We start from the raw sequence: 11,870 nt of genomic DNA, 5'->3' as shown, positions 1-11,870 counted from the left end.
GTAATATCATGATATGTCGTGTTTTTAATGCACAATTTTTTTTTTGAATGTAACTATACTCTTTGGATTACTGTGTTGCTATAGGTAACTGCGCCATCTGCACCACATTCCTCTGTTGTGTCATTTGTGTGTCCAGTCCCCAGATATCCATGACACGCAGCCGTCTGGGCCTAAGGTGACCCCACCACTGGCCACCAGGTGTAGAGCCTTGGCCACTGCTCTCTCCTCAGCGTCTTCCATTGCGCCCTCCGATTCTGCTGTGAATGTCTCCTGCAGGATGCTCGGTCCGGGGATGTTGCCGTCCTGTACAATCAAAAGCAGTCAATTTACATGACTTGTACGATCCTGCTCCTTTAATCCTTTCTTGCTGATCCCCTTTTTTTGATTTTGCATTTCCATTTTTTGCTCGCCTTCTTTAAAAATCCATAACTTAAAATTTTTTTTTAAATATTTTTACTTGTACAGGGCTTTATAAGGGCTTGTTTAATGTGTAACAAATGGTACATTCCGGTGGCGGTTTTAAATTTTCTACACTGTTTACTGGGAAGCAGGAATAAAAATTCCAAATACAGTATTTTTCGGACTATAAGGCGCACAAAAAATCCTTTGAATTTCTCAGAAATCAAAGGTGCGCCTTATATATGAACCGTACTTACAGACAACAGCTGCCTTGAACTGTGCACAGGTCTGCCACCTGCTGGTCATTCATCCTTATAATCCGGAGCGCTTTATAATCCAGTGCGCCTTATATATGAACCTAGACTTTTTTTTTTTAGCAGGCATTTATTGATGGTGCGCGCCTTACAGTCCGAAAAATACTGTACACTGAGCAGTCCAAATAACACCTCCCCTTTTATTCTTTGGAGATATAAAATTTATATAGGTTTTGAAAAAAATTCCAAACCTTTTTTAACAAAATGTCTTCATTTTGCCATCTTCTGCTGCTAATAATTTTTAATACTTTGTAAGGTGCCATGTTTTTTTCACGATGTGATGACATTTACATTGATATCATTTGGGGGACAGTATGATGTTTTGATTATTATTATTATATATTTTTTTTTACTCAATTTGTGTTGCATGTTTTACATTACGGGGGTTCACTGCTGGCAATAAGAGTTTTTTTGTATTTTGATAGATCAGGACTTTTGAGACATGGCAATACCAAACGTGCTTTATTTATTTTTATCTTTATTATGTATTTTTATATATTTTTCTAGGGAAAGGGCATGGATTTTTTTTTTTACTTTAGACACCCAAAGAAGGGTACCGTACTTAAACACTAGAGCGTCTTATCGATCCTACAATATACTGCCTACAGTAAAGCAGTATATATTGGATTTGCTGATGATCTGTTACAATCTGCCACCAGGACATTGTAACAAAACTGCAGAATTGACAATGCCTGGAGTTTTGTACAGTCTCTAGGCTGTTATGATGACCATCGCTACCCAACGATGTCATAGGGAGTGACGGCCAAGGTGACTGTGCCTATGTGCTGCTGGCGATGTGTAGAGGTATAACACCTGTGATCAGTGCTGTTAATGCAAGATGCTTCAAACATCCAGTCTGTATGGAGAGGGCTCAGCCTGTGGGCCCTCTCCGTACACCCCTTTCTGCTCTCTGACGTACTGTTACATCAGTTTGTGGCAATGGGGTTAATGGGATCTTAAAGGGAACCCGTCACCAGGTTTTACCCCATTTAAACTAGCAGCCCCCTCAAGTAGGGGATGAAACTTACTTTCTAGAAAATAATTATTCTTTTATGTGAAATCTCAGCCATTTACCTATTACATATCTCTTCCAAAGCGCTACAGAATTTGATGGCGCTATACAAATAAAGATTATTATTATTATATTAAGTTATGTGACAATGAGCTGACCATAAATTGCAATCAAATATAACATCTACCACTTACAAGTAAGAAGCACATTGTGCAGCCCCGGACTTTTGATCCAGTGGTTGATGATTTGTCAATTTTCATTGATGGGAAAAGTGAGGAGTACAACTTCAGGATTTTCCCTAAATATGGAAATATAACAATCACTGATTGTCCTTTTACATCTTATAGGTTGCCCTAATTTTGGCCCATTTATTGAGCGTAAGGATAAAGCTACACATTTGCTTGTCATTACCTCTCCATCTCATCGGGAATTGCCCTGATAATATCCGTCCAAACCCAGCAATGCAGATCAGATCGATGGAGAATTCCTCTAACACTTTGCAGATCACGCGCTCAAATTCTGAATGACATCCAAACATTGTGTGATCGATGACCTGCCATGAACGGAGACGAGAGTTACTTAATCTAGAACACTAGACATTGCACCAGCAGTAAGCAAACACTGGAACCAATCATAGACCATATACTGGACAGACATATGTGGCCAGTCACCCTTTTTACCGATTGAACAAACAGTCCCCTAAGGGGATGAAATGTACTTTTCTACAATTCCTTCTTTTATGTTTTATAGCTATAGTTTAACTATAAAAAAAAAAAAAAAAATCTTGATAATAAGCAGAGAAGCATATTTTATCTGAGATGCATCACCCAGAGAATCAACTTTGAAGTGAAATGTAAATTGGTTGTAAAAAGTCACATTTGGTTTTGTGAGCTACAGATAATGCCTGTATCTCCACAAGCCTAATACACCTAAAGATAAGATTCTTATCTTTAATATGACACCAGCAGAATGTTTGTAGATGCCCATGCAGCTTTTAAAAGTGACTCATCTTGGGTAAAATATACCTCTTCTCTGCTCATTTTCGCTTGACTTTGGAGAATATTTTTTTTTCTATAGGTAAACAGAAAATATATTTTCATTACCCTTAAAGGGGTAAAATCTGGTTTAAATGTCCATTTTAAAGGAGCTGTCAAGGACTAACATTAAGGATGAAGATCTCCTTCAATACATGGCTGATACTAAATGAAAGGCTTTCTCTTCAGAACAACATTTAATTTCTGTTGTTTCTGCCAGAAATGGGCAAAAGCCAAAGGTTACATATTCTTGCCCATTTGTCCCTTCTGGCTGCGTTCACACACGGCGCGTAAATTGTGTTGATGTTAACTCAATGTAGATGTAAGGTTACCAAAGGGCAAACACAAGTAGATGATAGTCTGTTTGGAACCGAACACTTGGATCAGAACATGTTAACCCCTACCTGAACTCTCAGTACTCGGCCATTTCCATTGCACCTACCCGTGTGGGGATCCCCGCTCCGGCAGCCTTCTTGAGTTCCTCCACCGCGCTCTTATTAGAGATTACTAGAGACAAGCGCACACAGCTGCCCAGCTGTCTAATCGTGTCCATCACAAGCTTCAATTTAGGACCTTTAAAAGTTGGAGAATATTTTAGAATCTTTGCATATACAAACATCATGTGACTCTTTTATATATAACCATATAGACCTAATGGTGCTCAGACACTCCTCTGGACTCCTTTATATACATGCACAATGAGCATGTGTTTGCTCTATATGGTAAGCTGGGGGGGGGGGCAGCATATTTAATGAGGCTATATCGTATGTATATCTTTTATATATAACGCAGCAGCCTCCCCCCAGTAATGTAATGCCCCATGCAGCAGCTCCCTTCCCCCCATTAATGCCCCATGCTGCAGCTTTATAAAATAACCTGATCACGCGCTGTGTACCTGCGGTGGATATCAGCACGGCCGCCTTTGAGATTTTTGCGGGTGCTTTGTGTAAGATGACGTTTTTCAATAGCTGAAAACTGTTCAGTTTTAGAGCTTCCAAAAAGTTTCTCACTTGTACATGAGGCAAATCTGTGAATTAAAAAATTTAACTGAAAACACAATAATTCTACCCTAAAATATTACCAAAATTCCTGATAAAGTGAGGATCCTCATAGCGTAGTGTAGACCTAAGGAATGGCGGTGCCTTTTAATTTTTGCCTGAAACTTCTACACTTCTAGTAACATCCTCATCACATCCACCGATCCACCTCGAGGTGGATGGGGTCACTGTCATACAGTCTAACACCTTCACAATAAAATTTGTGAACTAGGCCATATATTGGAAAATTCATCCAGTTAGGTTGAGCAACGGAAATTACATAGCGAGTACAGATGTATGTAATGGATTTTTACCATCACGTAAGTAGGGAAAGTGGAGAAATACTGGCCTTCATGCCGCTGGAGTACTGAACCGATCATCCATGCCTCTTCTTCATGCTGAATCTCGGCCAGGGTCTTCTGGGCCTCGTTCTTCTGAGCGATCAGGACCGCTCCTAGTCCACAGTTGAAGTGATAGACCAGTTCTTCCTCAGAAAGTTCTCCTTCCTTGTACAACCAGGAGACAATAGCTGGGACCTTCCAACAGAGAGCATCTGGGATCCAATCGGTACAATGTATTACGGTTAATGAGATGACTCCTACATTCAAGACAATACACATTAGATGTTAGAATCAAGTGTTTTAGATCCTTGTTTTGCGTACAAGATGGATGGAGAAGTGGTCACATTCCGGTACTTACTTTTTCATTCACATTGGTCACAAGACAGGAGTCAAAAGCTTGTTCTAAGAAACTGGAGGCCTCCATACTCATTAGATGGCTGGCCAAACCTATCGATAGTGTTTGGCCAGCCATCTATTGAAAATGGAGGCCACCAGATTCTCAGATCAAACTTTTGACCCTCCTTGTGACCTCCTGTGAATAAAGCGGTAGATGCGCACAAAGCGGATGGAGAGGTGGTCACCCTTGTGTAAGACAAGAATTGAAGACATTTGGACTTCACAACTATGAGTCGTATATGTGGATATAAGTGAGAACCCAATCTCTTTCCTAGAATACCTTACCTATGATGATCCCCATGTGCTCAGGTAGGTAGTGGAGGATACTTCCCACCAGTCCACCCTCCGTTATAGGAACACAGGCACTGACTTTACCGCACTGAAGAGCATGGAGAACCGGAGGACTCACAACCATGGTGGAGTTCATTATCATTTCCCCTATAGAAGACATGCATATGGATTATAGGAGCAAAATCAAACCCATTTGGCGTCCATGATTGAAGTGTCTGTAGGAATTTTTCTCAAAGTTGACAGGACAACTATGAGGCACATACCCCAAGTTGTGACTCCGTCACCCATCGGCAGGGGCGGACTGGCCATTGTACTCACCGGGAATTCTCCCGGTGGGCCGGTCGGTTTCTGGCTGGACAGGGCCGATCTCCTCTGTCTGGGGCCGGTCTCCTCTCCCCCTCCTCGGACTTCCTACAACTTTAATCAATAGTACCCACATCCTTTAACTGATGCGGGTACTAGTGACACACAGAGGCAGTGAAGCGCCGCTGCCTGTGAGCTGAGGGTCCGGAGCGCACAGGTAAGGTGTACAGCGCGCAGGCCGGCACCGCTCAGCTCACACTACATCCTACTGGAGCTCCTCCGTGCAGCGGTGATGTCACGGGAGGGGGCGGGGCCTCCGGGAAAGGGGCGTGGCTTTATACACAGTCTCCTCACAGTGCAGGAAGTGGAGCAGTAATGGCTGCCTGCAAGAAGAACTGGTAGGGGGACTGTGTGCAAACATGTGTGTGGAGGTGAGGGGGCTTCACAGGAGGGGATAGGATGGCTGTAGTAAGGTCAGGGAACACCTGTATCTGACATGGGGCTGCATGTCTGGTGGGTGCTCAGGTGGCATTAGGTCTGTGTTAAGTGGGGCTGCATGTCTGGCGGGTGCTGAGGTGGCATGAGGTGTGTGTTACGTGGGGCTGCATGTCTGGCGGGTGCTCAGGTGGCATGAGGTGTGTGTTACGTGGGGCTGCATGTCTGGCGGGTGCTGAGGTGGCATGAGGTGTGTGTTACGTAGGGCTGCATGTCTGGCGGGTGCTGAGGTGGCATGAGGTGTGTGTTACGTAGGGCTGCATGTCTGGTGGGTGCTCAGGTGGCATTAGGTGTGTGTTACGTGGGGCTGCATGTCTGGCGGGTGCTCAGGTGGCATGAGGTGTGTGTTACGTGGGGCTGCATGTCTGGCGGGTGCTGAGGTGGCATGAGGTGTGTGTTACGTAGGGCTGCATGTCTGGCGGGTGCTGAGGTGGCATGAGGTGTGTGTTACGTAGGGCTGCATGTCTGGTGGGTGCTCAGGTGGCATTAGGTGTGTGTTACGTGGGGCTGCATGTCTGGCGGGGGCTGAGGTGGCATGAGGTGTGTGTTACGTGGGGCTGCATGTCTGGCGGGTGCTCAGGTGGCATGAGGTGTGTGTTACGTGGGGCTGCATGTCTGGCGGGTGCTCAGGTGGCATGAGGTGTGTGTTACGTAGGGCTGCATGTCTGGCGGGTGCTGAGGTGGCATGAGGTGTGTGTTACGTAGGGCTGCATGTCTGGCGGGTGCTGAGGTGGCATGAGGTGTGTGTTACGTAGGGCTGCATGTCTGGTGGGTGCTCAGGTGGCATTAGGTGTGTGTTACGTGGGGCTGCATGTCTGGCGGGGGCTGAGGTGGCATGAGGTGTGTGTTACGTGGGGCTGCATGTCTGGCGGGTGCTCAGGTGGCATGAGGTGTGTGTTACGTGGGGCTGCATGTCTGGCGGGTGCTCAGGTGGCATGAGGTGTGTGTTACGTAGGGCTGCATGTCTAGCGGGTGCTGAGGTGGCATGAGGTGTGTGTTACGTGGGGCTGCATGTCTGGCGGGTGCTGAGGTGGCATTAGGTGTGTGTTACGTGGGGCTGCATGTCTGGCGGGTGCTGAGGTGGCATGAGGTGTGTGTTACGTGGGGGTGCATGTCTGGCGGGTGCTGAGGTGGCATGAGGTGTGTGTTACGTAGGGCTGCATGTCTGGCGGGTGCTGAGGTGGCATGAGGTGTGTGTTACGTGGGGCTGCATGTCTGGCGGGTGCTGAGGTGGCATGAGGTGTGTGTTACGTAGGGCTGCATGTCTGGCGGGTGCTGAGGTGGCATGAGGTGTGTGTCTGGCGGGTGCTGAGGTGGCATGAGGTGTGTGTTACGTAGGGCTGCATGTCTGGCGGGTGCTGAGGTGGCATGAGGTGTGTGTTACGTGGGGCTGCATGTCTGGCGGGTGCTGAGGTGGCATGAGGTGTGTGTTACATGGGGCTGCATGTCTGGCGGGTGCTGAGGTGGCATGAGGTGTGTGTTACGTGGGGCTGCATGTCTGGCGGGTGCTGAGGTGGCATGAGGTGTGTGTTACGTGGGGCTGCATGTCTGGCGGGTGCTGAGGTGGCATGAGGTGTGTGTTACGTGGGGCTGCATGTCTGGCGGGTGCACAGGTGGCAAAAAATGACAATAATGAAAAAACGCCCCCCCCCCACACACAAAAAAAAAAATGAAATAAAATTTCTTTAAAAAAAAAAAAAAAAGCTTTTTACAAAGCAACCATCATGGATGTGCAGTATCAGCTGGCCACTGGGGTTCGGCGGCGTCGGCTGCAGTCTTGGTGTTTGGTGTCAGTGGCGTTAGCCACAGTTTGGTGGTGGGAGGTTTTGGTGGCTGCAGTCACAGTTTGGTGGTGGGAGGTTTTGGTGGCTGCAGTCACAGTTTGGTGGTGGGAGGTTTTGGTGGCTGCAGTCACAGTTTGGTGGTGGGAGGTTTTGGTGGCTGCAGTCACAGTTTGGTGGTGGGAGGTTTCGGTGGCTGCAGTCACAGGTTGGTGGTGGGAGGTTTTGGTGGCTGCAGTCACAGGTTGGTGGTGGGAGGTTTTGGTGGCTGCAGTCACAGGTTGGTGGTGGGAGGTTTTGGTGGCTGCAGTCACAGGTTGGTGGTGGGAGGTTTTGGTGGCTGCAGTCACAGGTTGGTGGTGGGAGGTTTTGGTGGCTGCAGTCACAGGTTGGTGGTGGGAGGTTTTGGTGGCTGCAGTCGCAGTCTGGTTGGGGGGGGGGGGTTGGTGGCGTCAGCTCCAGTCTGGGCAATGCATAATGTAACATCACTACAACTGCCTCAATTTAATCACAGAAGACACTGACACATGATTATATAATTAGCATCTATCACCATTCTATACCGCCATGAGTTATATATATATGTATTACTGAAAATTTCATACTCCTCCCCGGCCAAATATACTCCTCAAAAGTAGTAAGAGGAGTAATATTACCCTTCTAGAAATATCTTAGTGCGACCTCTGGGTGTACGGGACTGTGTAAAGATGTGCATTTTTGCGGGATGAGCTGATGTTTTCTTTGCTACCTTTTTGAAATCTGTACGGCCTTTGATCACTTGCATTACTGGGTTCATAATTTATCCTAGGGCACAGTGTGGTCAGTTGTGGTGTGAGGGGTATATATGATATATGTGGGGGCACAGTGTGGTCAGTTTTGGTGTGAGGAGTGTATATGATATATGTGGGGACACAGTGTGGACAGTTGTGGTGTGAGGGGTATATATGATATATGTGGGGACACAGTGTGGTCAGTTGTGGTGTGAGGGGTATATATGATATATGTGGGGACACAGTGTGGGCAGTTGTGGTGTGAGGAGTCTATATGATATATGTGGGGCACAGTGTGGTCAGTTGTTGTGTGAGGGGTATATATTATATATGTGGGGCACAGTGTGGTCAGTTGTGGCGTGGGGGTATATATAATATATGTGAGGGTACAGTGTGGTCAGTTGTGGTGTGAGGGGTATATATGATATATATGTGAGGAGCACAGTGTGGTCAGTTGTGGTGTGAGGGGTATTTATGATATATGTGGGGGCACAGTGTGGTCAGTTGTGGTGTGAGGGGTATATATGATATATGTGGGGACACAGTGTGGGCAGTTGTGGTGTGAGGAGTCTATATGATATATGTGGGGCACAGTGTGGTCAGTTTTGGTGTGAGGAGTGTATATGATATATGTGGGGCACAGTGTGGTCAGTTGTGGTGTGAGGGGTATATATGATATATGTGGGGGCACAGTGTGGTCAGTTGTGGTGTGAGGGGTACATATGATATATATTTGGGCACAGTGTGGTCAGTTGTGGTGTGAGGGGTATATATGATATATGTGGGGACACAGTGTGGGCAGTTGTGGTGTGAGGAGTCTATATGATATATGTGGGGCACAGTGTGGTCAGTTGTTGTGTGAGGGGTATATATCATATATGTGGGGACACAGTGTGGTCAGTTGTGGTGTGAGGGGTATATATGATATATGTGGGGACACAGTGTGTACAGTTGTGGTGTGAGGGGTATATATGATATATGTGGGGCACAGTGTGGTCAGTTGTGGTGTGAGGGTTATATATGATATATGTGGGGGCGCAGTGTGGTCAGTTGTGGTGTGAGGGATATATATGATATATGTGGGGGCGCAGTGTGGTCAGTTGTGGCGTGGGGGTATATATAATATATGTGAGGGTACAGTGTGGTCAGTTGTGGTGTGAGGGGTATATATGATATATATGTGAGGAGCACAGTGTGGTCAGTTGTGGTGTGAGGGGTATTTATGATATATGTGGGGGCACAGTGTGGTCAGTTGTGGTGTGAGGGGTATATATGATATATGTGGGGACACAGTGTGGGCAGTTGTGGTGTGAGGAGTCTATATGATATATGTGGGGCACAGTGTGGTCAGTTTTGGTGTGAGGAGTGTATATGATATATGTGGGGCACAGTGTGGTCAGTTGTGGTGTGAGGGGTATATATGATATATGTGGGGTACAGTGTGGGTAGTTGTGGTGTGAGGAGTGTATATGATATATGTGGGGCACAGTGTGGGCAGTTGTGGTGTGAGGGGTATATATGATATATGTGGTGGCACAGTGTGGTCAGTTGTGGTGTGAGGGGTATATATGATATATGTGGAGGCACAGTGTGGTCAGTTGTGGTGTGAGGGGTATATATGATATATGTGGGGACACAGTGTGTACAGTTGTGGTGTGACGGGTATATATGATATATGTGGGGACACAGTGTGCACAGTTGTGGTGTGAGGGGTATATATGATATATGTGGGGCACAGTGTGGTCAGTTGTGGTGTGAGGGGTATATATGATATATATTTGGGCACAGTGTGGTCAGTTGTGGTGTGAGGGGTACATATGATATATATTTGGGCACAGTGTGGTCAGTTGTGGTGTGAGGGGTACATATGATATATATTTGGGCACAGTGTGGTCAGTTGTGGTGTGAGGGGTATATATGATATATGTGGGGACACAGTGTGGGCAGTTGTGGTGTGAGGAGTCTATATGATATATGTGGGGCACAGTGTGGTCAGTTGTTGTGTGAGGGGTATATATGATATATATGTGAGGAGCACAGTGTGGTCAGTTGTGGTGTGAGGGGTATTTATGATATATGTGGGGGCACAGTGTGGTCAGTTGTGGTGTGAGGGGTATATATGATATATGTGGGGACACAGTGTGGGCAGTTGTGGTGTGAGGAGTCTATATGATATATGTGGGGCACAGTGTGGGCAGTTGTGGTGTGAGGAGTGTATATGATATATGTGGGGCACAGTGTGGGCAGTTGTGGTGTGAGGAGTGTATATGATATATGTGGGGCACAGTGTGGTCAGTTGTGGTGTGAGGGGTATATATGATATATGTGGTGGCACAGTGTGGTCAGTTGTGGTGTGAGGGGTATATATGATATATGTGGGGGCACAGTGTGGTCAGTTGTGGTGTGAGGGGTACATATGATATATATTTGGGCACAGTGTGGTCAGTTGTGGTGTGAGGGGTATATATGATATATGTGGGGACACAGTGTGGGCAGTTGTGGTGTGAGGAGTCTATATGATATATGTGGGGCACAGTGTGGTCAGTTGTTGTGTGAGGGGTATATATCATATATGTGGGGGCACAGTGTGGTCAGTTTTGGTGTGAGGAGTGTATATGATATATGTGGGGCACAGTGTGGTCAGTTGTGGTGTGAGGGGTATATATGATATATGTGGGGCACAGTGTGGGCAGTTGTGGTGTGAGGAGTGTATATGATATATGTGGGGGTACAGTGTGGTCAGTTGTGGTGTGGGGGTATATATGATATATGTGGGGGCACAGTGTGCTCAGTTGTGGTGTGAGGGGTATATATGATATATGTGGGGGCACAGTGTGGTCAGTTGTGGTGTGAGGGGTATATATGATATATGTGGGGGTACAGTGTGGTCAGTTGTGGTGTGAGGGGTATATATGATATATGTGGGGGCACAGTGTGGGCAGTTGTGGTGTGAGGAGTGTATATGATATATGTGGGGGCACAGTGTGGGCAGTTGTGGTGTGAGGAGTGTATATGATATATGTGGGGGCACAGTGTGTACAGTTGTGGTGTGAGGGGTATATATGATATATGTGGGGGCACAGTGTGGTCAGTTGTGGTGTGAGGGGTATATATATATTACTTAGGAGCACAGTGTTATTCAGGTGACACCATAGTGTAAGTGACTGTAGTGTCTTTAGGCTCACAGAGGAGCTGCAAGGAAGCAACTAAACGTGAGCGTGAATTCTTTATGGACAAGTGAAGGCCTGGAGAATCAGTGCACTTTTATACCTGATGGAGATGATCATCACCTGTGAGTAGCTAAATGTCACTTCTGACAATCCTGTACAAAGTGTGACACTTTCTGCTTTACACGAGGTAGAAACAGAAGTCCTGTGGAAGGAAAGATATGGAGGCCTGGCGCAGCATTCCTGCATATAATATGCTGCCATGGGGTGCAGCAGCCATGTGGATAAATTACACAGGTCTGCTGCACCCCATAGGTCCATATTTTACGATGGCCTGCTGCAGCCTGACCACCTTTGTTTTCTTACACAGGACTGCTGCCATCCCCTCTATGTAAAGTGCTCATGTACATAGGAGGCAGTATTATAGTAGTTCTATTCTTGTACATAGGGGGCAGTATTATAGTAGTTATATTCTTGTACATTGGGGCAGTATTATAGTAGTTATATTCTTGTACATAGGGGGCAGTATT

General features: G+C 46.4%; 1 protein-coding gene across 1 annotated transcript; it reads right to left on the bottom strand.

The window, feature by feature from the left end:
- Positions 1-9: 9 nt before the first annotated feature.
- On the bottom strand, positions 10-5,133 carry LOC140117101 (trifunctional purine biosynthetic protein adenosine-3-like). The gene is made up of 8 exons (XM_072133535.1): positions 5,088-5,133; positions 4,819-4,971; positions 4,146-4,394; positions 3,655-3,786; positions 3,202-3,332; positions 2,137-2,278; positions 1,920-2,023; positions 10-303 (listed from the first exon to the last, which is right to left on the bottom strand). Exons 1-8 carry the CDS (start codon positions 5,131-5,133, stop codon positions 121-123), a joined length of 1,140 nt encoding a protein of 379 aa, XP_071989636.1. The 3' UTR covers positions 10-120.
- Positions 5,134-11,870: the final 6,737 nt, after the last annotated feature.

The sequence above is a fragment of the Engystomops pustulosus genome, chromosome 2, assembly GCF_040894005.1.
Source record: "Engystomops pustulosus chromosome 2, aEngPut4.maternal, whole genome shotgun sequence".
NCBI lineage: Eukaryota > Metazoa > Chordata > Amphibia > Anura > Leptodactylidae > Engystomops > Engystomops pustulosus.
The sequence above is the reverse complement of the archived record's forward strand: the minus strand, read 5'-3'. Positions and strand labels throughout refer to the sequence as shown.